The 27277-nt window shown below is 44.7% G+C and overlaps 2 protein-coding genes across 19 annotated transcripts in view; both read left to right on the top strand.

Moving 5' to 3' along the window:
- The window catches only part of TNNT3 (troponin T3, fast skeletal type), a 44662-nt gene extending 32347 nt beyond the window's left edge, over positions 1-12315 (top strand). For 16 of the 18 annotated variants that reach the window (XM_082194961.1, XM_082194962.1, XM_082194960.1 and 13 more), the window contains 10 exons: positions 18-42; positions 1647-1692; positions 1951-2067; positions 2795-2872; positions 3224-3337; positions 3860-3969; positions 5172-5262; positions 6390-6430; positions 9254-9294; positions 11925-12315. In XM_082194961.1, the coding sequence (XP_082051087.1) occupies positions 18-42; positions 1647-1692; positions 1951-2067; positions 2795-2872; positions 3224-3337; positions 3860-3969; positions 5172-5262; positions 6390-6430; positions 9254-9294; positions 11925-12022 (761 nt within the window). In that variant the 3' untranslated portion in view covers positions 12023-12315. The remainder of the gene's footprint in view (positions 1-17; positions 43-1646; positions 1693-1950; positions 2068-2794; positions 2873-3223; positions 3338-3859; positions 3970-5171; positions 5263-6389; positions 6431-9253; positions 9295-11924) is intronic. The other 2 variants (XM_082194951.1, XM_082194952.1) reach the window with 2 other exon arrangements.
- A 3504-nt stretch (positions 12316-15819) lies between these two features.
- Positions 15820-26474, top strand: MRPL23 (mitochondrial ribosomal protein L23). The gene is made up of 5 exons (XM_082195182.1): positions 15820-15932; positions 16712-16834; positions 18592-18674; positions 20208-20281; positions 26203-26474. The coding sequence occupies exons 1-5, from the start codon at positions 15916-15918 to the stop codon at positions 26365-26367; spliced, it is 462 nt and encodes a 153-aa protein (XP_082051308.1). The 5' UTR covers positions 15820-15915; the 3' UTR covers positions 26368-26474.
- Positions 26475-27277: the final 803 nt, after the last annotated feature.

Genomic DNA, 27277 nt, shown 5'->3' with positions numbered 1-27277 from the left:
TGGATTGCTCTATTTAGAGAAGAAGCCCAGAGTTGTACCACCGTAAGTGTGCACTTCCAGATATTGAAAATACTGCTTGTTCTAAATAATCATGTTAAAACTTGATGGTGGCTTCAACCAGATGTGCAGTGACTTTCGTATTTAGCTGGCTGAACTTCTCTTACACTTGTGATGAAATGTGAAGATCTCCTTGGAATATGGCAGGGAAGGTCTGCCAACTGAATGCAGAAATGTGCATCCAACTGGTTGCACTTATTTAGAGCATGGGGACCCTGTGGCCCCTCAGCTGTTGTTGGACTCAGCTCTCATCAGCTCCAACTGGCACGGCACGGCCAGAAGTCAGCAACATCTGGAGGACCATAGGTTCTCTACCCTGATTTAGAATGTCCAAAACCACTCTTCTGGTACTAACCAGCTATGCCCTCAACAGGGTATAGTGCCACAGTTCATTTCTGGAGTGGCATGGAATGAAGAAAGAAGAGGAATAAAGCCAGAGTTAGATAAGGAAACTGTGATGGTGGTGCTGATGGGGTACTTGGGGATTAACTAGTCATGTACAGTACAAAGTAGAGTGCACTGGTCCAGGAAAACATTTATAGTAAATACAGACTTTGAGAAGGGATTGAAAGGAGGAGAGGGAGAAGGGTGGAAGGACAGAGAAGGAAGGATATTCCAGGTGTATTGAAGCCTGGAAGAAGGTAAGGAGGACAATGCAGGGCAAGGGATAAAAGGGGGCATGGAGCAGTGGGAGTTAGAAAGGGACTGTGGTGTTATGTACATTCGTGGCAATGCCATCAATGCATATTAAGGATGTGAGTATTGGGGCTAGGGAATGAGTGGCATGCATTAAAGCAGATGACCTTTGACTGAGAGGAAGACAGTGATTTCTTAAGAGTGGTGGCTGTGGACCAGTGGCCCTTCAGATGTTGTTGAACTTCCATCATTGCCACCCAGGGATGATGGGAGTTGTGGTTCAGCAGCATCAGGAGGGTCACGGGTTCCCTACCCCGGTTTAGATACTAGTTGGTTTATAGTAGCATGTGTTTACATATGGAAAAACTAGTATTTCTCTGTTGCATACAGCAAATCAACTATTCTGTAAAGCAGGAGTGTCCAACATAATGATTAAGGTATTAATCTAGCCTTTTTGGGATCTCTAATCCAGCCTGCAGCATCTCTGTCATACTTCATCCAAACTGATCCATGCACATCTCTATGGTGCCAGCACTCTTAGTAGACAAAAAAAGTCCAAATATGTCATGATTATTGTATTTATGCTGCAATCTTTAAAGGATAGATATTTTATCAGATCTGAAGGAACAATATTTTCAACTTACCGATAACTTATAATTGAAATGCAGTAGATCACTTGGTGTTGAAATCAGGTGGGACTGACATTTTGTAGCCCAGAAATATTTGAGAGTGCTGCCGTTGGACATCTGTTAGGAGATGAAATTGGTCTGTCAACATTTTTTAGTTTGACACCTCAGCTCTAAGTTGTCATTGCACTTAAGCTTTCCCAATTAGTGTTCATACAACCTTAATTTCAGTTACATTTTCTTCTGAATAGTTCTTTTGAATACCATACCTCTCCTTAGAATGTTTACCTTTGATGTTTATATGCCTTACTTTCTCTTTCTCCAAAGGCTGACTGCTCCTAAAATCCCAGAGGGGGAGAAAGTAGACTTTGATGTAAGTATTGTTAGCTCTTTTCAACACTATTGACTCCTGTAAATTTTCATTATATTTTAGACAAGAGGGTTAAAAACAGGACCTTCACCTCAATCCTAAAAACATATTCCTAATCCTGAGAGGAAATTGAGTGTTTGGGGTTTTAATTAATGAGGATGTGGAAGGATTCTTTGAGTGGGAAAACCCAAATAATCCAAATCGTTCCATTGCCCCTGTTTGCATCATAGCCATCATTCCATCTTCTTTTTCTTACTCCAGGACATCCAAAAGAAGAGGCAGAACAAAGACTTGATTGAGCTTCAAGCCTTGATTGATAGCCACTTTGAAGCTCGGAAGAAGGAAGAAGAGGAAATCCTAGCCCTTAAAGAAAGAATTGTAAGTTTCACTGGTGTGGTCTCCACAATAATTTCTTCTCCAGGAGGACAGTGTACTGCTGCTCAAGAGTCCCACAATTTAGTTTTAATAGAGACACAATACTTAATGGTTACATCCAACTGAGAGTAGAACCATTGAAATCAATTAACATTACTTATTTAAGTCTATTGATTTCAGTGAGGCTAGCCTTGAGTACAACCCAATGAACCATCCCTACTCTCTAACACAAAGGAGTGAATTTTTAAGAGCTAACACTTTTTTATCTAAGTATAATTGCACCTTTTTGTTTAAGTGGAAGGGATACCATCCAAATGAGCTTCTAATAACATTATTGTTATTTTGAGTGAGGGGGAATTTGATCCTTATGCTATTTTCTCATCTGAAAAAAACACCACATGACATAAAATCCACAATCCAAATGGGCATTGTAGTCTCTACTGTCGTCTGCAGCAGAGGTACTGCTTTATCCTTTGATCAGCTTAAATACAAGTGTTTTAGAAGACATACAACAATTTTACCACACCCCTGTGGCTAATGCAGACCCTAGGTGGAGGGACCTCCTCTAGGGATATTTTGGCTATCTGTATGGGATCACTGTTGAACCAGTTTGGACTGTTTCACTCTGAGGGAAGTTTCTTCTGTCATATGTTGTTCCAGCCAACAGTACATAAAGAGTCATAATGAAACATCTAATTTCTTCCTCTCTTTTTTTGCATGAAATGAACAGGAGAAACGTAGAGCAGAAAGGGCTGAACAGCAAAGAATCCGGGCTGAAAAGGAAAAGGAGCGTCAGGCCAGGCTTGCTGTGAGTTGTTGTTATTGTTGTTGTTGCTTATTGAATCCTATACCCGAAGGTCTCAAGGTGGTTGACAGAATAAAATCAAGATATAAAACCACAAAACACATAATCAAAATAACAACCCAATAACCCCCCCCCCAAACCCCACATTTTAAAAGGGCATAGAGAGACAGAGCAATCAAGAGACTTATTCTGGCAGAGTTAGTCTAATACTTTTTGCTCCATTCTGCAGTCTACTGCTCCTGGTCTCCTTTTGGCTCCATCCCACAATCTACCATGGCCATTCCCAAAACTCCTTGTACTGCACTTATGATCCCCAAGTCTGATGCTGGCTATTTTCCTCTTGTCCCTTCGTAGGAGGAGAAGGCAAGAAGAGAGGAGGAAGATGCCAAGAGAAGGGCTGAGGATGACATGAAGAAGAAGAAGGCTCTGTCCTCCATGGGTGCCACATACAGCAGCTATTTGGCTAAGGTACATCCACTGCTTGACTTGAGGGAATGAAAATGTGGCAAATGGCACACAAGCGTAACAACGCTCATCTGAAAAACCCTCTGGTTAAGTGTTCCCTGTATCTCATGGGTGGGTCTTATCAGTTGCTAGGAATTCTCTAACCACACATTGGCAAGAGCTCTGAAAAGCTCTTCTGCTTTCAAGGGAAGCCAACGCAGAGACACTTGGGCTTTGGTTTTCTCCTGTACAAATGCCAGCAACTTAGTTTTGCTTGACATCAGCCCCACTGGGTCCTAAGGCCTTGGCATGGGCCCCAGCACTTTCCCCACAGTGCCAGGGGCTGATACTGGGCCTGCAGCCAATAGCCAAAGAGCAAACCAGAACTGGAGGTCAAACCAGGAGGCAGGATCAAGAATCAATCCAGGAGTTAGTCATGAGCAAAGGACAGAGCTGGAGGCAGAACTGGGCAGTATGGACACAGGAATTCCTACCTACATGCATCCTGTGATATACTGAAAGTGTTTGGGTTTTTTCCCCCCACAGGCTGATCAAAAGAGAGGAAAGAAACAAACTGCAAGGGAGTTGAAGAAGAAGGTCCTGGCAGATAGGCGCAAACCTCTAAACATTGACCATCTTAGTGAGGACAAGCTGAGGTAAAATGGAGTTGTACGAAATGGAAGGAGTCAAGTGTATTTATCATTCATTCATTCAGTTTTGATCCTGCCCTTCCTTGCAAAGGAGCTCAGCAAACAACCAAGTACTAAAACAATTCAATTAAATTCAGTTAATATAAAATAAATATTGAAATACATTACAAAAATCTAGAAACAGTCACATGCCTGCACATTCCATAATTGCAAGGTTGTCAAAAGGAAAAGGAACACTTTTAAATTCCTCCTGAATGCTAATAATGTTCATATACCTACCAGGGAGGGCATTTTAAGCTCCCGGATTATGGCGAGATCTCCCATGGCGGGGGCGGGGAGAGCCCTGCCATCACAACCCAGAAGCCACAACTGCACAACCAGAAAAGCAAGGGGGCAACCAGGGTTGGTAGTAAGGTAAAGGCAGGTAAAGGACCCCAGATGGTTAAGTCCAGTCAAAGGCAACTATGGGGTGCAGCTCTCATCTCACTTCAGGCCAAGGGAGCTGGCGTTTGTCCACAGATAGCTTTCCAGGTCATGTGGCCAGCATGACTAAACCACTTTTGGCACAACAGAACACCGTGACGGAAGCCAGAGCACATGGAAATGCCATTTACCTTCCCGCCACAGTGGTACATATTTATCTACTTGCACTGGTGTGCTTCGAACTGCTAGGTTGGCAGGAGCTGGGACAGAGCAACAGGAGCTCACCCTGTCACACGGATTCAAACCACCGACCTTCTGATCGCCAAGCCGAAGAGGCTCAGTAGTTTAGACCACAGCGCCACCCACGCCCTATTATATTCCTATTGATATAAACACCCTTTAATAACCCATACTTGTAGTATTGCTCAAGCATATCATTGTTGTCCTAGTTTTGTTCTTTTAGTTTATGTGAACTACTACGGGTTAATAAAATCTCAAAAGTGCCATATTTGTATAAACAAGATGGCCCTTTACCTTTGCCGACCTGGTGCCCTCTAAATGTTTTGGACTACAACTCCCAACAGCACCAGCTAGCGTGCTGCATAAAACTTTGCCTTATGGCTACTAGTTCTTTGGGATCTGTGTAATCTCACTGTATACAAGTTGTACAAGTGACAATAAAGTATTTCATATTTCATATCTACGGAAGATGTGCTATGGGAACTTCAACTGTTATCCCCTTTCTTCTTCTCCTCCTCCTCCTCCTCCTCCTCCTCAATTCACAGGGAAAAAGCCAAGGAGATGTGGGACTGGTTATATCAGCTGGAAACGGAGAAGTATGAGTATTTAGAGAAGATCAAGAGACAGAAATATGATGTGAGTAGAAAATGAGATCTTGGTTATCATTCTGCTTACGTCCAATGCCTAAGTGGAAAAGGGTTGCAATTCTCCTGGGAGAAGCGTAGTGTGTGGACCTTAAAATACCACTCTGAAGGCTTATCAATGGGATTTACATTTCATTTGACTCTGAAACTATTCGCCCAGAGTGGGTTTTGGTTTTCTAGCAGGAGAAGAGAACTTATGCCTTTATGATTTGCCTGGAAGGAGAGCATGAAAAGCGTTTTTAGCCCGATCCATGAATTTACCTGTCTCCATCATAAAGTGCCTTGAAGAGTAGAATGACTAATTTCATGGTTTTATTTTTCATCACAGAAACCAAGAGAGGTACCCTATTATCTCTATAGGCCTGTCAGCACTTTTCAGCACTGGATTGAAATATCGAGGGGTATTCTAATGCTGAACTCTGTTCTGATGTCACCTGCTTCTTTCACCCATGGATCATGTCACCTCCCTCACTTGTACTCATGTAGACAGAGAAACCAGCAACATGTCTTCTTTTGTCTTCCTAACCCTACATGACACCTGCCGTATTTTTTATTTTGAAAAAACAACCCCGTGTGTGTGTGAATGATCACATTGGATGGGAACATGGAAATATTCCAAATTTCTCTACGAAATGTGAGCATAGCCCCTGCTCTCCTGCCATGTGATAAGAGAAACCACTCTGTATTTGTGTAAAATCTAGTGTGCAAAAAGCTAAAGAACCTGCAGTCCAATCGCACGTTGCCAGGCCTATGCACACTGTACAGGTGGTACCCTCCTTATACATGTACGAAAGCTGAAACCTAGAAAGAGAGGACAACTAGTTGTGCTGGGGGAGGACGGAACTTGACCGATGTGCAAAATCTGCCCCATCGTGCTTGGACTCTGTTCTTTGATGGTATATAAGAATAGGGTATCTGTTGATGGACTCCCTGTTTAAGCATTTGCCTTGTGCTAGAATGTTAATGCAATCCTTTGCATTTTGCTTACAAGTTACGATATAAAGCAGAGATTTTTTAATGTGCTGCTCGGGACTATTTACCTCTTTCTGAGTACATGCTGCAAACATCTGGATTTGAAAAGTACCCCAAAGCCAATATAATTATCTCAATCTCTCTTAGATTTTATCACTACGTTGCAGGGTGGAGGCACTGTCCAAGTTGTAAGTACAAAGAGTTTGCCCACATGACAAAAGCAGCCCAAAAAAGGCTGTTTTGCGTGCATGAGCCTCCTGCATGCCCAGAGTCCGGGTGCTCCAGGTTCACGCAGGACAGGAGGCTGGCACTCAGTTCCTGGCACAGAGAGCAAGAAGCTGAGCATTGGACATGGCGCTGTTCTTTCCTTCCATTCGCTCTCAGAACAGGTTAAGCGGATGAATACGGGTGCAGGGTCACACACTGCAGAATATAGTGGTTGTGCCTCTGGACCTCTGGATTCAGGCTCCTTGTAGGTTAACTGGATGATGGCAGCAAAACAGGGGGCCTGGGAATGAAGGGCAGGATCGGCAGGGAATTCTTGAATCCGGTGGTTATCTCAGGCTTCATAGAACGCAACCACAGAAATACAATGTCAGCCTCTTTCAATAGAATTATTTCTATAGGATCTGAGCTGCAGTCCTCAGATTAATCCATGGGGTATATTCCATGGGGAGACCGGTGAGAAGCAGTGGCTGGTTAGGGAGATTCTTATAAGTTTGCCCATGTCCTACAGAGAATCCAGAACTGTGACTGTGTGCAGAGCCAGAGAGACAAGTTTAATGCGGGGTGCCATCCTCTCCTTGCTCTGCTTGTGAGCTTCCCAGTGGCATCTCTCTGGCTCCTGGTGGGAACAGCATGTTGGATAGGGTGGAGCTTGATCTAGATCCAGCAAGCTAGTTCTTACAACATTTTAATGCTTAAATAAGAAATAGAAAAGGGACAATTGTTTTTAACACAGGAACTAGGTAGGGGGCAGGGGCAGGTAGGCGAGTCTATAATAGAAGGGAAATAAGCAAGGCAGCAGGACAAAATTCATACAAAAGAAAAGACAAAATTAGCACAAAAGGAAGGAAGAATGGAAAGAAAGCATTCTTGTTAGAGCAACAGCAAACCAAGTTGCTGTTCAGTGCTTGCCTGTAGCTTGCCGATTCTTTTCTTCCCAGGAGACTGAGTGCCATGCCTGCTGTCTTCAGCTTACTGCAGGTTTAGCAATGAAGGTAAGTCCTAAACCCTGAGGCTAGGCTGGTGAGCAAAGCGAAGTTGGTTCCTTAACAAATACCTGGTTTAAGAGGGCAATCCAAGAGCCATTAGGGAGTTCCACAAGGCAGATTTTGCCTGCAAAGTAAGTATATCCGGTGGCCAAGTTTTTTCTTTTCATGTCGTTCCGTTGCTTCTGGTGATAAGAGTCTCTTTGCTTCTGCTTGCCATGGAAATCCAAGATGGTGGACAACAAAATCCAAAATGGTGGACAAGGATGAAACGTGAACTCCTGCATTGGTTTAAAGTGTCAAAGGACAAGAAATAATATTGCTGGGTGACCTATTCAAGGACTCCTGAGAATAATATAAATATGGCTAATGAAGAATTTTAACTATGCTGAATTTGCCAGGGTCTAATAGGACAATTGTCTTGTTTTCTCACCTTATTTCTTAGGGGCCGAGGAACCTATGCCACATGGCGACCAGAGTAACTGGAATAATAGGAAAGGCTCATTAACCAAGCACACAATTAATTATAATTTTTTTCCCCTGACTTCTGTCACAACTCAAAACATAGCACCCCTCCAATAAAAAATGAGACAACCACAGAAATTATCAGAGCCTGGGAGCTGATTTCAAATGTCTGTGGTTGATGCCTATTTCTGATATTCCCTTCCTTTACCCTTTGGGAGCTCTTACTTTGGCTAACAATGTGGAGCATCATAGCATCAAGTGGATTACCTGATGACAAGTGGTGCATCTGGTGAGGATGCACAAGACTCAGATTTGTGTACATTTCTGTAGGACCCCCTCATATGTGGCAGAGGAGCATAATAGCCTTTTTCTGTGCATTGGCTTCTTTCCATGCGGTAGCACAGTAATGTTTGGAGCCAATCATATGTTCCATGATATGTCCCAGCCATTGCCTTTCTTACCATGTGGAAGCAGTTGTGCTGCTGCTGTGGTAACATGAAGGAGATGTCACAGTCTTGGTTATGTAGCGGATGGTTCCCTACAATTGATATTGGCAGTTTTTATAATTTCATTTATGCATAGGAAAACTTCCATTGCCATAAGTTTATGGGAGCACCATAGTTTCTCCTCCCTCCTTTTAAAGGTTCCTTTGAGTCCCGTAGGGTAGAGGCTGATGTGGGCTTTGTGCTTCCAATGTGGCAGCTCCCAGGAGAAGCGTCAGAGTTAAGCTGAGCAAACTGAACTGGTTAAACTTCCAGCTTTGGAGTCCGTCCATTTCCAGCTCCTCTTCAACACAGGTCATTCTCTGTGTTCCAATGTTTGCTAACTGGCTGGTAAATCTCCAGCAATGTTTATGGGCTGGGGAAGAGGCTGCAACTGAACTGTGAAGATGGGCAGGGGAAAAGGGGATGATATAACACATACATAGACAGCTCACTTCAGGAACAGCATCATAATGCCTGTATTAAAATAAAAGCTTTCAAACTCTCCAGAGTTCCCAAGAAAGGTCATTTTTGATCTTCCTGTTCTTGTTTTCTTGCCACGATTTGACCAACCATAATGTAGTCAGGTTCCTTGAAATAAACCTGGATAAACACTTTAACAGCATTTCTTGCTCACTGGGGTGCCGTTATAAACATTTAACAACTTTTCTGGTAAGTTTACTGCCGGTTAGCAATGTCTTTGTCTCAAAGCTTTTCATCCCAAAGGGAAGACTTTAGGATCCCACCCTATCTACATGCAGCAGCCCTGCTGCCAGGTAACAACCACCCACCTTCCCTCCACCATGGGAAGTGAGATCACTTTTAAAAACCTCGTCACGTATGTTGTTTGCAGATCACCACCCTCAGGAACCGGATTGATCAGGCCCAGAAGCAGTGAGTAACCTCCTTGTCTCCCTCTCCCAGCCCAAAAATCCACTCTCAACACTTGTCAGCGGTCACTTCAGTCTTGCTGCCCTTCTTTTCTGCTGCGAGGGGGATTGGGGAGAGGGGGAGAAGCAGGAATGACAAATTCCACCCCTCTCCCTTCCCTATAGTAAAGATTGGCGAAACTGAAGTGAATCTTACCATGCGAAAGAACCCACCCCTTTTCCTGCAATCTCAGCAAAGCTCACCTGGGGCTGTGCTGCAGTTCCTTTGTGCTTTCTGATATTGCAAGGAACAGGATGTAATAACACTAATCTCATCCACGTTTGCCGGTACCACATGGACACGATGGGCCACCAACGGGTTCTTTTGAACTGGTCACCTGACCCTTTAAAAATTCCCCTTCCTCCTACCTAATTCAAACCCCTTCCTGCTTGTTTTGTCCGTGTCTTCTTTGTTGCATGTGTCCACTAAGAAACCGAATGCATCAGAGATGAAGGCCACTGGGAGGGGAAGTTGTCTAAGATTGGGAATGGGTAGTTGGGGGAAGAGTGGAAGAAAGGAGCAACTCTATGCTTGCTTGTTCTTCGTATACAAGTCTATACTGGAACACAGGATGAAGATAGGAAGCGGCCTTACATAGATTCAGGCCATTGGTCCATTAAGCTCAGTATAGTCTACACTGAGGAAAGGAAAACAGCCAAAAAGGCATGTCTCCTTATGCAGAATGGAATTAATGACAGATTAGATTTTTGTTTGTCTGAAGTCAATCTGTGTCATTCCAAATGATAAAAAACCAAGTATTAAGTGCTGGTGCCACTTGCCTCATGCTGAAGCATCTCATATTAATAAATAAACAATGTCAATTTCAGACAAGGTAAGAAAAGCATCAGCAGCATATTCCATTTGAGCGGACTTGTGTGGTCCAGATTTCAAAGATGAATTGAACTTTAAAATAATTTGCTTCAGAAGGTGTGGCATTCTAAAGTAAGAAGTGGCTCTTTATTGTTAAATCAGAACACTTTAAAAAAAGAAGAAGGAATATTTGAAAATTCTAAAGCAAAGTCTCAGGGCTTCATGCTGTATTTCAGGATAAATTGGGACCCAGTGATAACAATGGCAACAGAATAGCCATTGAGATGGATCCAGAAGTTCTTGAGCTGATCTGAAGCTTTTGCAAAGCAGCACTCCTAACAAGACCTGCTGCAACAATGCAGTGCCATCATCCTCATAAACCATGTTTGCTATATGGGCAGTGCAGGTGGAGATGTCAGTGATAGGATGCCAGTCTCTATTGTCTGAGAAAGCACTTGGCAGCCCCTTGTCTCTCATGTATAAGGTTTAATTTCAGAATAGAGTGTCCACCTGCATTAAATGACAGGTAAAGTATGCACTCTGTCTTCTCTGTGTGTATATGCATGCATGTCACTGTGGCAGATCCTCCCATAGGTGAACCTACTGCTGAACAAATCCACTGGTCTTGGTAGCAGCCATGTAAGCATTCAAAAGATACTCCTTGTTGCTGTTGCATCTGAATACCTTCCATGGATGAGTCAGTACTGGAAGTTTCCTAAGGAACCTTTATTCCAGGCAGTCCCTGGCTGCTAATCCAGGATGGTTTGCTGGGCAACTTGCAGTACCACCCAGCTATAAATAGTGTGCAAACTGTCCAGTAACTTCAGGAAGGAGCCTTATCAGGATGTGCATGGGAAGGTCAGGAGTAAGCAATGAACAAGCATTGCAAGAGGGATCTGCTGTTGCCACAGTGCGGAGACTCTAACACTAGACTAACTCACTCACCTGGAACTAGACCTAGCTCATGGCAGAAAGGTAAGTGCTGTGCATGTTTTGGGTGCTGTTTTATCTGCTTGCAAAATAAAGAAATTTGGAAATCATTTGAACCACCACAGGGGAGAACTCCGGGACTATCTCCTTGTTTCCTGGATCCTGGGGGGGGGGGGGAGAGAATAGGTGAATAATTCCAGTAAAGTTTAAAGGCATTTGTGCAATTCTGAAGAAAAAGTATTTTTGTGAACAGCCATGGTTCATCAAATAAGTAGTAAGCATGATGCACCGTTTCAATCCATTTCTGCGCATTGTTATCATTAATGGTTTAAGTCAAGAACGGGTAACTTCTGCATTCCCGAGGACTACTTTTTTGCGACACAGTGGTCCAGGAGCTGGAAGTGTATTTTACTGTCAGCATTGCCCTTTCATAAGTCCCCTGACTACATAATAAACCTGGCACTACCTAGCTACAAGGGCTTCACAGCTGTGGGCTACATGTGCTTAGCAATGTATGAAATCTAGAGAGGTGTAATGCAATTTTCATTTCTGGAAAATCTGAAACTGGGAGCCTGTTGTCACTTTTGTTTACCACATGGGGTGAGGTAAATTTGCTTCTGAGGCCAGCTCATACCCATAGAAGGTCAGCTGGCCACCCCTTGGTTCAATGATAAAACATAACAACCTGGAACTGTGTTTCATGCACTTTAATGCTGATGCACCCAGTAAAAGGGACATCGGATCAGGCCTGTTCTGGTGACGAGAAATGTTGAGCGGCTCATCCATCGAAGGGTTGGTAAAGGATGTGTCTGTGGCTGGTGCGCTGACGTGTTTTTCTCGTATCTGTATTACAGCAGCAAGAAGGCCGGAGCCAAGGGCAAAGTTGGAGGGCGCTGGAAGTAAAGTTCTGGAAGGTGCCTGCAGGCAGAATCTTCAGCGGTGGCATGGCTAAAGATCGCTGGCCTCCCCTTTCCTCTTTAAACACAAATTCCGTTCCCTCGCCTGAGCAAAACCATAGTTGCAACATCAGCCTGGATTGCCTACTGCTTATTTCAAGGGCTCCCACATCTTCCAGAGCCAGTGCCCTGGAACGGAGATGACTCCCTGCTGACACCTCCTACGACCTGCTGTGTGTGTCCTTTTATTTTCCCAATCCCAGCCCTACACTGACTGCCCAGTAGATTGCAGTGTATGAATCACTTGGTTTTGTAAATAAAGTGTGACCGATAATGTACTTCAGCCATACACTCCTGACTAGCGTCTTCATTTTCTTCCATTCTGTGACTGTCTTAGAATGCATCCCCCCCCCCCAGGGACCAGAATGTTTATTGGCCCAGAGGGTTGGTAGAAATTAGCCACAGACCATGAAATGTGTGCCGATTTCCACCCAGCAAAGGCTACAACAGCAGTGGGGAACCTGAGGCCTTCCAGATGTTTCTGGACTCTGCAACACTGCCAGGCTCAACAAGTGAGGCTAGGGATGATGGAAGTTGTAGTCAAACATCTGGAGGTATCACGGTATATGTCATAATTGAATCCTATGCATATTTACTCAGAAGTAACTCCACTGGGTTTTCTTAGCTATCCACTATGACTACTCTTCATTGTTAACTTTGTTGCATTGAGCCTCTAGGACAGGGCTGGGGAACCTGTGGCCTTTCAGATGTTGCTGGATTCCAACTTCCACCATTTCTGGTCACCGGACATGCTGGCTTGAGGGCTCACCCACATTTCCATTTTTCCTGTGATTTATAGGCAAGGATCCAAAATGTTTTCCTTTGTCCAGAAAACTCCACATTTACAGCTGAATTGGAACAAACGTCACTCTGCAGAAAACCTGACTAATATTTTCCCCGCCCCCCTGATTCAGCAGTAAGCAGGGGGTTTTCCTAGGGAAAACGGTGGGCCGAAAGATGGACCTGCCTAGAAATCACATGACAAGCAGATGTGTGGATGATCCCCGTGTCTCATGGGAGCTCATGACCAATAAAATCTGAAGGGCCATAGAAAGAAATGGGGAGAGGTATGCTGAGGGTTGCAGCTTCTCTTAACATGATTTGCTATCCCGTACATTGCTTCCTTCACTTTACCCCCACAGAACTACTTGCCAATAAAGGAAAATTAATTATTTGTTTACTAGCAACCTCATATCTAGTATAGTTCTGGAATTCTAAGAGACAAGGGCGGAGGGGAACCAGTGAATTTTGAAATCTGTGTTTCAAATCAGTGCAATTTTGAAAAGTTCAGTCTGCCATTTTGATTCAAAGTAGTGCCCAGTTGTATCCAAACATAGATGAAAACTGGTCCTTGAAATCTCAAACCATAAGGCAAAAATTTAGAAGAGGTGTCCGAAGGTATCACAAACAAACAACGTTCCAAAATATAAAGCAGAGGTGGCTGGCTGGAAAGATGGAACCACAAAAAATCGCATTCCTTTTTCAACACCCTCAGTCACATTCACAGACAAGAACTACACAGCATTGGATTCAGCCAGCAGGACCCCATTGGTGTGCCTTAACTAGCTGTTTTGCACACCTGGAAAATAGGAATTTCCTCCAGGCTGCAGCACCACACAAATGCTGTACAATAAGATGACCACCCGAGACAAGTTGGGCTCTGCACTCTCCTGACCTGCAAGATTTGAATGAAAACCAGAATGTGGCCATAGGGTGAGGGAGCTCTGGCCTTTAAAGTTCAACATGCAAAGCATATTGTCAAGGATCTTTGGGAATGACCATTAAAATACATTCAGCTTTGGCTCTGCTAAATAAACAAATAAAGGCTGGCCATTCTGCTTGATCATAGTGAGGCATCAAGAGAGCTTTTTCCCCTTCCTAAATAGCTTGGAGACATCACTATTTGCTGAATCCACTGATTTTCCAAATAGCCACAAGAACAGGTTGAGATAGGGGAGTTCCGACTAAATTGTCCGCAAGCTTCACTGCCTTGCCATGTCCGTAAACTGAGCTTGTGAATAGGAATACACTCAGCTAATTGCTTTAGCTGCACAGTGTTCTCTAAACAAAGCTGAATGTTGGAAGGTTCAGGCAGGGACGCGGACTTATAAAAAATATTGGGGGGCCCCGGGAAAGCTCATGAATAATAAATAAGCTCATGAATATGCAAATAAAGTGGCGCCGCCTCCTCGTGAGCGAATAGGGGAGAGCGTGCTGCGCCTATTAATCAGCTCCGGAACAGCTGATATGCGGGAAACGTGGGGCTAGCCGGAGAAGAGAGGGCGAGCCCCCTCCGCTCCGGCCCTAAACCGCTGAAACCGCCAGGAGGAAGGAAATTCCCCCCGGCAGTGCCTTGGCAGTGGCGGTGGTGCTGCGAAGCAGCGAGGCAGGAGCCCCCGCCCCCGGGGATTCCCTAATCTCGCGGGGGACGGCCGGGGCTCTCCGACTAGGGCGCGCGGCTGGCTGGCTGGCTGGCGAGGGAGCAGGTGGGGAGGAGGCGGGGGACGGCGGCGGCGCTCTGCTGGAAGGGCGCCCGAGATTATTGGGGGGGCTGAGCCCCCCCAAAAAAATTTGAGGGGGCTCAAGCCCCCTCAGGCCCCATGGAGTCGGCGCCTAGGGGTTCAGGACACCTAAGGCAAAGTTCCTCTTCACAGAGCACATAATTAAAATATCGAACTCATTGCCACAGGAGGCAGGGACGGCCACCAACTTGGGTGGCTTTTAAAGAGGACTTCTCAAACTCACAGAGGACAATGGCCATGAACCATGATGGAGATGCTCTGCCCGTCTCATGTGCCTATAAGGAACAGGGGGTCCCACTGACTCTGGCATATTTACAAGCCTCTCCCACCTGTCACCATCTTGGATCCACTTATCACGCACTTATCATGCAGTATCTCAAGGGGGCTAATAAGGAACCTGCGATGTAGGTCAGCATCGCTTCTCTCAAATGAACCCCAAAGCGGACCAATTCCAGCTGCAGATGCACAAAAGGTCACCCTTCACCTCCTTCCTTTCTGTAGCTCTGTGGAACAAGCAAGGGTCGCCGCGTCAAATGGGTGCAGCGAGCCTATCTGACCTGCAGGGGGCGATAGAGTGACTTTCTAATTTAAATCCTCCGCGCATAACAAGAGGGGCTTCATCAGAGGGAGCCCATAGAGATAGAAAAGGAACTACGTGACACGCAACGTTCATTTTCGCATTCCAGTTGAATGTAGCCGTTCGCGCAATACAATATGTAGGATCCCCTCCACTTCCAAATCTCTATGGTGCCATGTGCGGTTTCTTTGAATGAGGAGCGTTGCTGTCGTTTCACTGAGACTAACAGGGAACGCGAGCAAAGATGAGCTGCTCGTATCCGCAGATTTGAATTTCGACGCCCATAAGCAATCAAACTTCCGGGACCCTTCTGAGAAGTGGGCTCTGCTCGTAGAAAATGACAGGACCCCCCCCCCCCCAGTATTTTAACGTAACTGAAATTAGGCAGCGCGTCTCTCCCAATAGTTTTTAGCTATCCCAAACGCAATGCAGCTGCATGAGGCTGAGCATTGGTTTGGGGCTGGTAGTGCAGCCCAATACGAATACTCGTACGTGCCTACTCCGGCGTAAGCCCACGGGAACAGAGTCCAAGGCCGAAAAGGGATCTGAACCAGGCTGCCTTTTGCTGCAACCGGAGGGATGTCTGAGCACTGAGGCTGGAAACCCTCGCGCCTGCAGCAGGGGGAGGGGAACAAAGGGGGCCAAAGGAGCCAACATTCACCCCAGACAACAGCCATCATCGCCGCTCTACAGGTTTCTACGTCTATGCGCTCCCCCTCTCGTAGCAAGATGTGCCCGCCCCTTCCGGGGGAAACGAGAGCGTAGGAGGAGGAGGAGGAAATCGGGAATCATGGCCCGGCGAATTCTGTAAGTGGCCGGTAACGCGAGGGAGGGAGTTTCCCTCTGGCTCCGCTTCTGCGAGTCTGGCGGCGGCGGCGGCAGCGGCTCCCGCTTCTTTTGAAAGGGCTGCCGGGCTTAGCGAGGACCTCGCGGCCGTGGTGGCGCAGCCCGGAAGGCGCTGCCCCCACTGACCTCCAGCGAGCGGGAGGCTCCCCGGGTCGAGTCCCAAGCGCGGCTCCTTCATAAACGCCACGGCGGGCGAAGCGGGGCAGGCAGAAGGAAGCGGCTTCCTAGCGCAACGGGCAGTGTTGCCATGCATGGTGCCCTCCAGACGCCAGTGGCCAATAATAAATCATGCATTGCAGGGGGCTGGACTAAATGACCCTCGATCCCTTCCAACTCTACCGTTCTAGGAACTCCCGCCATACTGATGGGAGTTGCTCAAGGAATATATCCCTATTTCTGTCACTGTGCTCTACTGTTTGGAGGTCATCAAATAGAAAATCCAGTTGTGTGATTAAAATTAAGCAAATGTAGGCTTTTTGCTGTGCATCGTCTTTGTTTAGTTGGAGTTGCTTGGAACAGAATAAATTCATTTAGATCACATTTCCTTAAGAGATAGATGTATAAGGAAAAAGAAGCAGCTTGTTCTTTAAAACTAAGGTTTCATAGCAGATTTATTCTTTTTATTTATAGCTTGATGGCGAGTTTATGATTCCCACTTCCTGGTAATAAATGTACTTGAAATAATTTGTATTAAGAATTTCAGTCCCCCCAATGGAATTGTTTATTACTTCTGTCTATAGATACCCCCTGTACCAGTTTGGAAATCCTCAAACAAGGGTTTTCCGGACAGATTACTTCTTGACAATGGTGAGGCCTGGTGTTCCGCAGCCAGAAGACACTGTGCAATTCCGCATCCCCATGGAGTAAGTACATACAAGGAAAGGAACGTCTGCTTATCGGGTTAAAATGAAACACTTCCAGAAGACATCTCCCCAGAATGTTGCAAGTATTCTGGGTCCAAAGGACAAAGACAAGGCTTAGAATCATAGAAGGGATTCAGGGGTCATCCAATCCAACACCTGCAGTGCAGGATACTCAGTTGAAGTGTCCATGACAGATGGCCATCCAACTTCTGCTTAAAAACCTCCAAGGAAGGAGAGTCCACCACCTCTTGTGGAAGTCTGTTCCACTGATGAACAGCTCTTACTATCAGAAGGTTTTTCTGAATGTTCAGTCGGAATTTCCTTTCTTGTAACTTGAATCCATTGCCTTGAGTTCTACCCTCCAGAGCAGGAGAAAACAAGCATGCTCCCTCTTCCATGTGACAGTCCTTTAGATATTTGAAGATGGCTATCATATCTCCTCTCAGTCTCCTTTTTCCCCAGGCTAAGCATAGGTAACTCCTTCAAGCACTGCTCATAAGGCTTAGTTTCCAGACCCTTGATCATCTTGGTTGCCTTCCTCTGGATACATTCCAACTTGTCAACATCGTTCTTAAATCGTGGTGCCCCAAATTCAACACAGTATTCCAGGCGTGGTCTGACCAAGGCAGAATAGAGTGGTGCTGTTAATTCCCTTGATCTGGATACTATCCAGTGGTGGCCTTCCAAACAGGTTGAAATGTCTGGGCTCTCTTCAAGCACAGCCTCACATAGATCTGATTTGTATGTCACATTATTCCAAACTATGACATAATGGGGATTTGCGGGATCCTGGGGACTGCTTTGTTCCTCCCTAGTTTTCCCGCTGGGCTTGGCTGAGTTGAGCTTAGCCTTTGCTGTCTGAACCCGGGTCATGAGTTAGCTGTCCAGGACAAGCAGTGAGCCATAAACCATGGACATACCTTGATTACAGCTCATGATTAGTCTGGTGAAAGCTAAATTGGTGAAAGCCTGGCTTTGTAGAGCATGCTAACCCAAGGCATGGTGTATCTCAGCGCAGCAACAGAATAACTGTGGAAGAGCAATGCAGCCATGATCTCACACAGAGCCTGTACGTTTGTGTGTTCATTGTCAAGCAATGGTTAGGCCTAGTTGATGTGCGAACCAAAACAAAGAATGCATTTCAGTCATCTAGCCTGGAGGTGACAAGTGCATAGGTTGGTTTCTCCAGGAAAAGACCTAACAGCTACTCCTGGGTAACTAGAACCCACAGCCAACAGTAGCTCTGTTGTGTCTGGGTTAAGCTCCAGTTGTTGTTTTTTTACTCTTGATTTGTGTTAATAAAATTCATCTCCTGCACCCCCCTGCCAAATATATTTCTCCCAAAGACATAGATTGTTATGTAGCTATCTTAGGTAAAGGTAAAGGGAACCCTGACCATTAGGTCCAGTCATGACCGACTCTGGGGTTGCGCGTTCATCTCGCTCTACAGGCCAAGGGAGCCAGCATTTGGCCGCAGGCAGCTTCTGGGTCATGTGGCCAGCATGACTAAGCCGCTTCTGGCGAACCAGAGCAGCACACGGAAATGCCGTTTACCTTCCTGCTGGAGCGGTCCCTATTTATCTACTTGCACATGACGTGCTTTCAAACTGCTAGGTAGGCAGGGGCAGGGACCGAGCAACGGGAGCTCACCCCGTCACGGGGATTCAAACCGCTGACCTTCTGATCTTACCATTTTTTAAAAATATATATGCTAGAAGTGTTTCTTTCTGTGTTGTAATTGTTTGCATTTGGTGCAGAATGACAAGAGTGGAATTGAAGGATTACCTTGAAAGTATATATAAAGTGCCTGTGGCTGCTATAAGAACCAGGATACAGCATGGTGAGTCTTCTGTATACATTTGGAGGGCATTTGGAGTTCTGTTTTCCAACAGAACTCTTTCAGTTTATTCCTCCCTCCCCCCCCCCAATTAATTCTCTCTTATTTGGAAAGGCAGTTGTTCGCTATTGATTATTGATGCCCAATACAACAAGATTATATTTCTTTCTAATTGAAACAGTTCCTGTATTGATGTTGTTATCATCTCTGTCTTCTTATTCCTGAGAGGATCACGTGTGGATTACACTCTATCCTTAATGATTCATATATAATCCTTAGAATTTACTAATTATCCAGCCATCCTCTGGGGGGATTGTGGTCAAAGCTAAAAATTTGGGAAAGGTGGCCCTGAAACAAATGAGTGTTCAGGTCCATCTTCATAAAGTTCAAAGGCATAAACCAAACTCAATTTTGGACAAGGAAAGACAATGGAAAATGTGTTTGCATTTGTCCAAAATTGATTTTTGCCACCTATCCCAGGACTTAGGAATGTTATGGTCTGAAGGCCCACCATCTTGCTGAAGCTGAACAGATCTGCATCTGACCAGTACTTGGGTGGGAGACTCCTTCAGAACCACACACCTGCTGCAGAAGAAAGGCAGGAAATCTAAATGGAAGAAAATGCAGTCCTCAAATTCAATCCAGCCCCTTTGTAAGAAAGTCTGGAGTATGGTTTTTCTTCAAGAATATAGTTGGTATAGTAGAGAGCAGTAGAGACTCAGGATTGCAAGATTGGTTAGGAAAGTAAATCTTTTTAGATAACAAGCTTCAAATTTATAAGAGAGAGAAAATGAACATATAAAGGAGATGGATAAGTAAAGGGCAAAAATGTGAGGTTTGCTAAAGCACCCTTAGCCAAATAAATGAGACAAACTGCGCTGAACTTTCTAACCATGCTGAGTGCTTTATTGTCTGTGAGCACAGTCTACTGGAAGTTTGATTTCTATGAACTTTCCACCCTCCTTATAGAATCCTAAACCACTGGAAACTAGTATGTGTGCATGAGGAGAGAGAAGGGTGGGGGTTGAGGAAATATAATGAATGTGTGGAGATTTAGCTCAGACTGTTCCAATGTGTATATTTTCTGGGTTCTGTATTAACTGTAAATACTTACATCATTTTAGAAACAGAAATGACACTTTCTGCTGTGCATAGATAAGGATGGCAGGTCAGGCTGAGGAACTTGAACTGTGCCAATGTGGATGCTTCTCTTAGTTTAGTAAAAAGTTTCTCTCTTGTACCGTGACATAATATGTGGATTTTTAAAATATATATACTGATGCTTTACATTAATTATCTTTGTGTGCTGCTATGACCTACAGCTCATGCAGTTAAATAGAAAGTTGATTACAGTGTAAAACAGCATCATGGGCAGTAAAACTACATCCTTGGCACTCAGGAAGGACAGCTGGTGAGACTACAAAATTCATTTCCCCCAAAGATCAGAACCAACTCTAATTGAAAAAAACATTTATTAGGGAAGGGTGGAATTGCTAGTTTGTGGAAAGTGAAGTGAAGCCTTCATATGCTTAACAGGTTCAATGAAGCAGAGGGATCACAGAAACCGACGAATCAAGAAGCCTGATTACAAAGTTGCTTATGTACAGCTGGTGAGTAAATGCATTTCTTAAGTGGCTGGGCCCAAACATTCTAAATCTTAAAAATCATTAAAGTTAATGCAATTTAGGCGGATCTGCATAATGTTCCTTCATTTACACAGTGTAGTTTTTGGTTGATTCTCTCTTTTTCAGCTGCCTGTTTTGATTTGATTTATTTCCCTTTTAAGAACTAATAGTGTTATTATTATTATTTACTTTTTATTAAAGATTTTATTGGGTTAGAAAAATACCCGCACTGTCTCTATTTTCAGGTTGCATAGTCTTTTCTACAAATCAGTTACATTCGATGTGAGACATTAATGTTGTACACGGTATAATGTTGGGGGAGAGAGGGGGTAGACTTAAATTCTTTTACATAATGTATATGTGGGGTTTTTGCATCAGTGTCACTTGGGTAGGTTCTCATTAATTTTTATTTATTGACATATTTATCTCACATTCTTGAGGGGAGAGGCTGGGCCAGAATGTTACAATTCTGAGGGCTACAAGAAGGCGACTGAGAAATTGTTTAAAGTGCTTTTATCCCCAATGTTCACTGTTTTCTTAGTGCAGCAGTTCATGGACTCAGAATGTTGACTCTGTGATGCTAATGTCATGTCCATTCTGCTAGTCTCACAACTGGATTCTCACTTTTTTTGCAGCAGCTGAAGAACACACATTTGAACAGGACAGCTGTAGAGTGAAATCGTTTAATCTTACTGGCAATATTAGTAGCCATTCTCTTTTAAATTTTGGTATCCTCAGCGTGTAGCCAAAAATTGTGTTTCCTCCTCTCCCAGCTCAGGAACTGGAGGGGTTTCATATGCCATGCTGCATTGGGCTTCATGGATCAAAGTCTTGCTGTTTTGGACCTGTGAAGCTCAGGGAGGCTGCGGAGATCAGCTCCTCCTGCTCCTTTCAGGCTTGAGAGAAGGTCGGGGAGTCTTGCTGAACTTCACAGGTGCTCTTTTGATGCAGACAGACAGACCTATAGGTTTGTGTGTGTGTATCTTCACTCCTTCTGTGCCCTGCACATTCTTTGTATCTTTTGGCTCCCTGATAATTAACTATTGCATCTTAATGAGTTGCTGATCTGTGAGATGACTCTTCTTTCTTTCTCTTTTAAGCCACCTTTAGTTAACATTTTCAGAGACAAATGGAGAAGCTCTTCTTCAGCCTTAACGGGTTTGTCCTTATCTGTGCAGAGTTTCTTGGTTGACCTTAATCTTGCTCTCAACAATGACTCACCTTCAGTTCCTCATGACTGGGAAGTCTTTGAACCAATCATCATATTTTTTTAAAACCCACTTCTCATTAGTTTTTAATTAGTGGCTAATCCTGAAGGGCTCCTGTTATGTTTTTCTTGCTTAGTTGTGCGTAACTCAGTATTACATTAGAAATAATATTACTCATGAATGACGTAGGAGGAAAAACATTGCTAAGGCCTGATTTATATGACTTGAGGAGAGCATACGGCTTTTCAAATGGATGCATTTGAGGTGGTGGCCATCATAAATCAGCTACCTCCCCTAGGCTCTGTCTGCAAAGGTGAGCTAGGATGTTCTAGCTTCCTGCCTTGGTTCATGATGTGGTATCATTTTCACAAAGAGCTAGTCCAGGATGAAACAGACAAGAAGGGAGTCCTTAGTCATTCCGAGGTTCTTTTCCGTCCTCCTTCCTTTGCTTCAAACCCTGCTTCGCCCCTTGATTGGTGTAAACAAGTCCAAGGCTCAAACAAGTTCATGTTTCTTAGACGTTCCGGGTAATCCTTTCAGAAAGCCATCTGTTTTGGAAGGCCTTCATGTTTGCCTCCTGAACGAGTCAGTAGGTGGCAGCATTATTCTTCCCTGTATTCTTTGTGTTTGGTTGCTGGCATTCTTACGCATCTGAGAAATATTGTTTTGTCTTGAAGGCAGCAGTTACGTTTCCCTACTCTGGAAGTCATCAGCTTCTAGTTTCCAGGGCAACTTATGCAATATAATATGCACACATTAATCATTGCATTTCAAATGTTGGAAGATGAAAACCCTGATGTGTTAGACATCATATAACACATAGCCGTACGGGCGAGAGTAGAGAATTGACTCGCATGCACAAGGACCAGGTTGTCTGGAAGATTGAGGACTCTTTCCCCACACACACACACCGAACTTGGCAAGTGAATAGTTCAGCGCAGGTGGTATTTGTCTCCCACTGCAAATGACCTCAAATTAGTGCTTGTGGTCAATATCACCTTCAGGAGTTTCAGGCTGTTCTTGGTGTGCTCTCTCCCTTCTTCCCGAGGAGAAAATGTTTTGTAGCCTTGATTATGATGCAGAACTAATGATTGCCTTTTATGCTTCAAAAACTAGAACCAGGTTATATATCAAAATGGAAACTGCTTCTGTGCCTGGAGACCCTCAGCTGCTCTCTGCCCTTCTTCCCTCGCCTCCTGCTGTTAGTGAGGTTCAGGCATGCAAGAGCTGCGGGTGCATTTACCAGGTTAGCTGATGCCAAATCACTTGAGAAGGGTGTGTGACCTAGTGGCTAGCGTAATCGTCTTGGAACCTTCTAAAAACTGAAGCTTGTTGCTTCGAATAGTTCACGGCTGGCACGTGTGATGTGGTTTGGGGGCCGTGCAAACTATGCCAGCTGTGTTCTTGGTTGTTTTTTTGCAGCCTGCTGGTTCTGTTGCAGAGAGTCATTGTTCATCAAATTACAGTGCAAGCAACTTCACCTGGTAGAAGGAGTAAGGCACTTCTCCCCTGTCCCCGGTTTGGATCCCGTTACAGTCATGTATGCCTTCAGAACTTCAGGGCGAGATTTTCATGGAGCTGCCCTTGGATGGCTCTGTGGAAGCTTCAGCTGCTGCAGAACACAGCAGTCCGTCTGACGAGTGTGGGTCTTTGAGATCATAGTGGACCTTCCCTGGTTGGAGCAAAGTGGTTTGTTTGTAAGGTTCATTGCTCCCATAGCTGTAATCCTATGCTAAACGAGACCCATAGCAAATGTCCATTGACCCTGCTGAGAGATTTTGACCACGGGTCCTAAACAAATGGTGGTAAATATGGCAGAAGTTCAGATTTGACTTTCAGTGAGTAATAAACCACCATCTTTTACACTTGCAGCCTTTGCTATGACAAAAGATATAGGGTTTCTGTATGGATATTTAGCCCTCGGCGTGTAGTTATTCCTCTGGATATAGTTGAAGTTACAAAATGGTCAAGTTAAACTAGCTACTGAACATGCACAGTAACTATTTTTCATAAAGCTTTCAGCACTCCGGAATCCGACCAGTGCAAAATTACTGCATGGTATTGTGAGGATTTATAAGGCTTTCAGTTCTGAGAGTTCAATGTAATGTCTTGGCTGTTTCAAATCCTATCTGGCCGCTGGCCAAGATCAGCATTTCTCGGCAAAACAAGAGGTGGAAAGAGCCAACTTGTCTGCACTGACTTCTATTTATTAAAAGGTTCCAGAAACAGATTGACTTCTGCTCAATATTTGATTTTGACCAGCCTGGGAACTGGGAGCACTTTCCCTAGATAGCTGGAAGGGTATTGTCTAGTTCTGCTATCACGTCTGAGCATTGCCCTATGCTTTCTTACTTGAAACAAATGAAGAGGATGGGAAAGAGATGTAGCATTTCGTGGAAACATCTGCCCTGAGCAGCATACTTTCAGCCTCCCAACTCTGTGACTAGGGTTGAGCGTGCAGAAGAAAAGTTCAAGGGCTAGCACCTTGGCTCATCCCACAGACCATATCCTTGCCCTTTGAGAACAGAAGGTCCCATGTCTACCTTAAGACAAGGCCTCTCAGTTTTCAGCTTGGCAGTAGCCCCAACCCTGGTATATGTAGAAATATCACTCAATGACGACATTGTGCAGGCAAGGATAAGGGACAGGTGGCAACCATGCTAATGTTGCTTGGTGACTTTCCAATGCTGCCCGTGGTGTCTATACTGGAGTTATTTTTGTTGCTTTATTTTGTTTTTCTGGTTTCTTTAGAACTAAGGTGGACAGCAACAGCACACAACCAAAATGCTCCCAGGTGTTAAAAGCCCTTTCTCTCTCTTTCTTGTGTTGTTTCTGGAAAATGTTCAAGCTTGGATTTCAGTAGACCTCCGGAACAGTTATCAAAAATGTTTCTGGGATCTTTCCTAAAGGGCAGAATTAGAGGCGCAGGATAGAGAAATTGCATTTGGCAATGGCATGCAGTGGTGGAAATGGTCTCTTATGTATGTAGGGGGTCTGACTTCCTATGTTAGAACTTGGAATGACATAGGAGTGCTTCTGCTTTGAGGCCTGGATCTCTGTAAATTGGGACCAAGGTCTGTCACCTGTGCTGTAGGGTGAGAAGCCATAGATGTAGAAAGCTAAAATTGCACCTTCTTGTGGGCCTAGTTCCAAAATAATTGCATGAGACCGCTATCATTGGCAAAAGCTCAGTTAGCTTGCAAAGCAAAATTTGATTTGTAGAAATGCAGCAAAAATGCTCGTGTCTTCTGAGTTTTATATGCTGTTGATTTCCAAGTTCTTTAGGGGTGGGCTAAAGCTGTGAAGGTATTTTGGAAAGCAGTTTCAAAATAGCCCCAGACAATATTTTTATAACACCTCTTTCTATGCGACGTTATTGTCTGATAGTTTTATTATACCAAGTTCTCTACTTGAATTGAATGGAAAGCTGACAGGGTTGATTTTAATGAGGTTGTCAACACTGCATACACTATGGAAAAATAAAGAGATAATGTCAACGGAATAGAATGCTGTCCTCGAATAATAGGTTCCTGCTGTTAAATAAAAGCGAAAAGGTCAGCTGATGATTGTTTTCCAAATGGGAGACGTTGAGTCTGTGGCAGCGCTCTCTGTGCTGGCATGGACTCTCTTCATTATGGGGAGTGATTGCTGTAAATGTAATCCTACATTTCAGGAATTGCATGTATTTCAAGAATCACTTTTTATTTCCTATCGTTACACAGTTTTGTCTAGCATATCATTTTCCTCGGTCTGCAGACATGGAGGCACTCAATAGCCATGGTCTGTGCTTTAATGCACGATCTCTCTCGGATACACACACACACACACACACGCACACACACACCTGGACCAAATGCTACCAGACCCAGGGTTGAGAAAATCTTCCCTAATTGATCCACTTCAGTGATGATTCTGTCCCCACCACTTTTATATCTATCTTAAAGGGGGAAAGTACCCATAAAACTGCTGTTTGCCCCCCAGCAATTTTATCCACATGGAGGTGCATTTGTCTTCTCTTGATACATTAGTCTGGGGGGGGGGGAGAATGAGTTGAAGAATGTTCTGAGGTAACCCAAGACCATCTGCTGGATCGGTGTTGTCACTCACACCTGCTGCAATCGAGAAATGTAATTTTGTAAATGTATACACTCTTTCAATATGTTCTCTCCAGCAATTGATCTTTTGGCTAGGCGGGAGCATCTTTTGATCTGACCACCTGCTTCCTGAATGGTACCACACACCCTTGCACCATATTTCCTAAGTCACTGTTTTCTGCATGGACATCTGGGTCATTGTTGAACCGGTGCTGGATATTTGCCTGCCTGTTATTTATGTAGTAAGTGGCACTGAGAGAGCCAGTGTGGTGCGGTCGTTTGGGTGTCAGACTAAGGCTGGGGTGTTATGGGTTCAAACCTCCACTTAACAATGAAGCACACTGGGTGATCTTAGGCCAACAGAGTGACCAGCCCGTCTTGCAGGGTTGCCGTGAGAATTAAAAAGGGGGAGGGATTTATGCTACCCTGTGCTCTTTGGAGGAAAGGTAAGATAAAATATTCTACATCTAACTTCCTACAAGCTCTGCTGAGTCTTTTGGGGGTTGGCAGTAACGTTCTGGACCAGCTGAAACTTCCCACAGCTGTTGAAAGAGTTGTAGCTGCTACCGGAACATGAGATTAAGCATTTGTTTTCTATCTTTAGGCTGCGGGACAAACTTTTCAGTTTCCAGACTTGTTTCCAGAAAAAGAAGAAGTCATTGAGCCCGGCTCTTTTGAAGATACCCAGAAGAAATTTATGGAAGATGAGAGGCAGAGGCAGAAAGGTGACCCCAGGCAAGCAGACGTTCCCACCTGGTTTGGACTTTGATGGAAGCAGCTCGGAGGGACTCAGACCATTGCACCCAGGATGGGTTCTCATCTTGTACTGTCATTATGTGGACGTCATCCCCACTTCTATAAATCCTTTTGAAAATACACTGCCCATACTCCTTTTGTGCAGCAGGATCACTTCAGCTCTTTCCATTTCAGCTCATGGTGTTTCTTTTTGTGGATGGAAATGCTAACTGCTCTACCCATCCCAAAGGCCTTTTCCATTTAGGCTGTTGCTCTCCCCTTTTCCTGGTCTGAATAGTTTTATTTCAACGCTGTTTACTGGCGTATAGAAAGGCTGGGACAGCCAATACTGTAACCATGAGGGCCATATGCAAGATTTGGGGTGACCTATGCTATCTCTGAATTGGCATAAATAAAAAAATTGTCCAGTAGCAACTTAGCACTAAGTTCCATTTCATGCGACTCAATGTGGTGCCTTCCATGGTTCTAGATTCAGGTAGGTAGCCGTGTTGATCTGATGCAGTCAAAATAAATTTAAAAATTGTCCAGTAGTACCTTAGAGACCAGGGACGCTGGTGGCGCTGTGGGTTAAACCTCAGCGCCTAAGACTTGCCGATCGCATGGTCGGTGGTTCGAATCCCCGCGGCGGGGTGCACTCCCATTGCTCGGTCCCAGCACCTGCCAACCAGTTCGAAAGCACGTCAATGTGCAAGTAGATAAATAGGGACCGCTTACTAGCGGGAAGGTAAACGGCGTTCCGTGTGCTGCGCTGGCTCGCCAGATGCAGCTTGTCACGCTGGCCGCGTGACCCGGAAGTGTCTGCAGACAGCGCTGGCTCCCGGCCTATAGAGTGAGATGAGCGCACAACCCTAGAGACTGTCAAGACTGGCCCGTACGGGCAGGGGTACCTTTACCTTAGAGACCAACTAAGGTGCTACCGGACA

This window comes from Podarcis vaucheri (assembly GCF_965113315.1).
Source record: "Podarcis vaucheri genome assembly, chromosome: 1".
Taxonomy (NCBI): domain Eukaryota; kingdom Metazoa; phylum Chordata; class Lepidosauria; order Squamata; family Lacertidae; genus Podarcis; species Podarcis vaucheri.
This window is presented reverse-complemented; position numbering and strand designations above follow the sequence as displayed.

What these genes read in the sequence shown, in the direction of transcription:
- MRPL23 (XM_082195182.1), top strand. An exon ending in CAATTCCGCATCCCCATGGA is followed by an intron (nt 16,835 to 18,591) that starts GTAAGTACATAC and finishes CATTTGGTGCAG; the next exon opens with AATGACAAGAGTGGAATTGA. An exon ending in AAGTTGCTTATGTACAGCTG is followed by an intron (nt 20,282 to 26,202) that starts GTGAGTAAATGC and finishes TTCTATCTTTAG; the next exon opens with GCTGCGGGACAAACTTTTCA.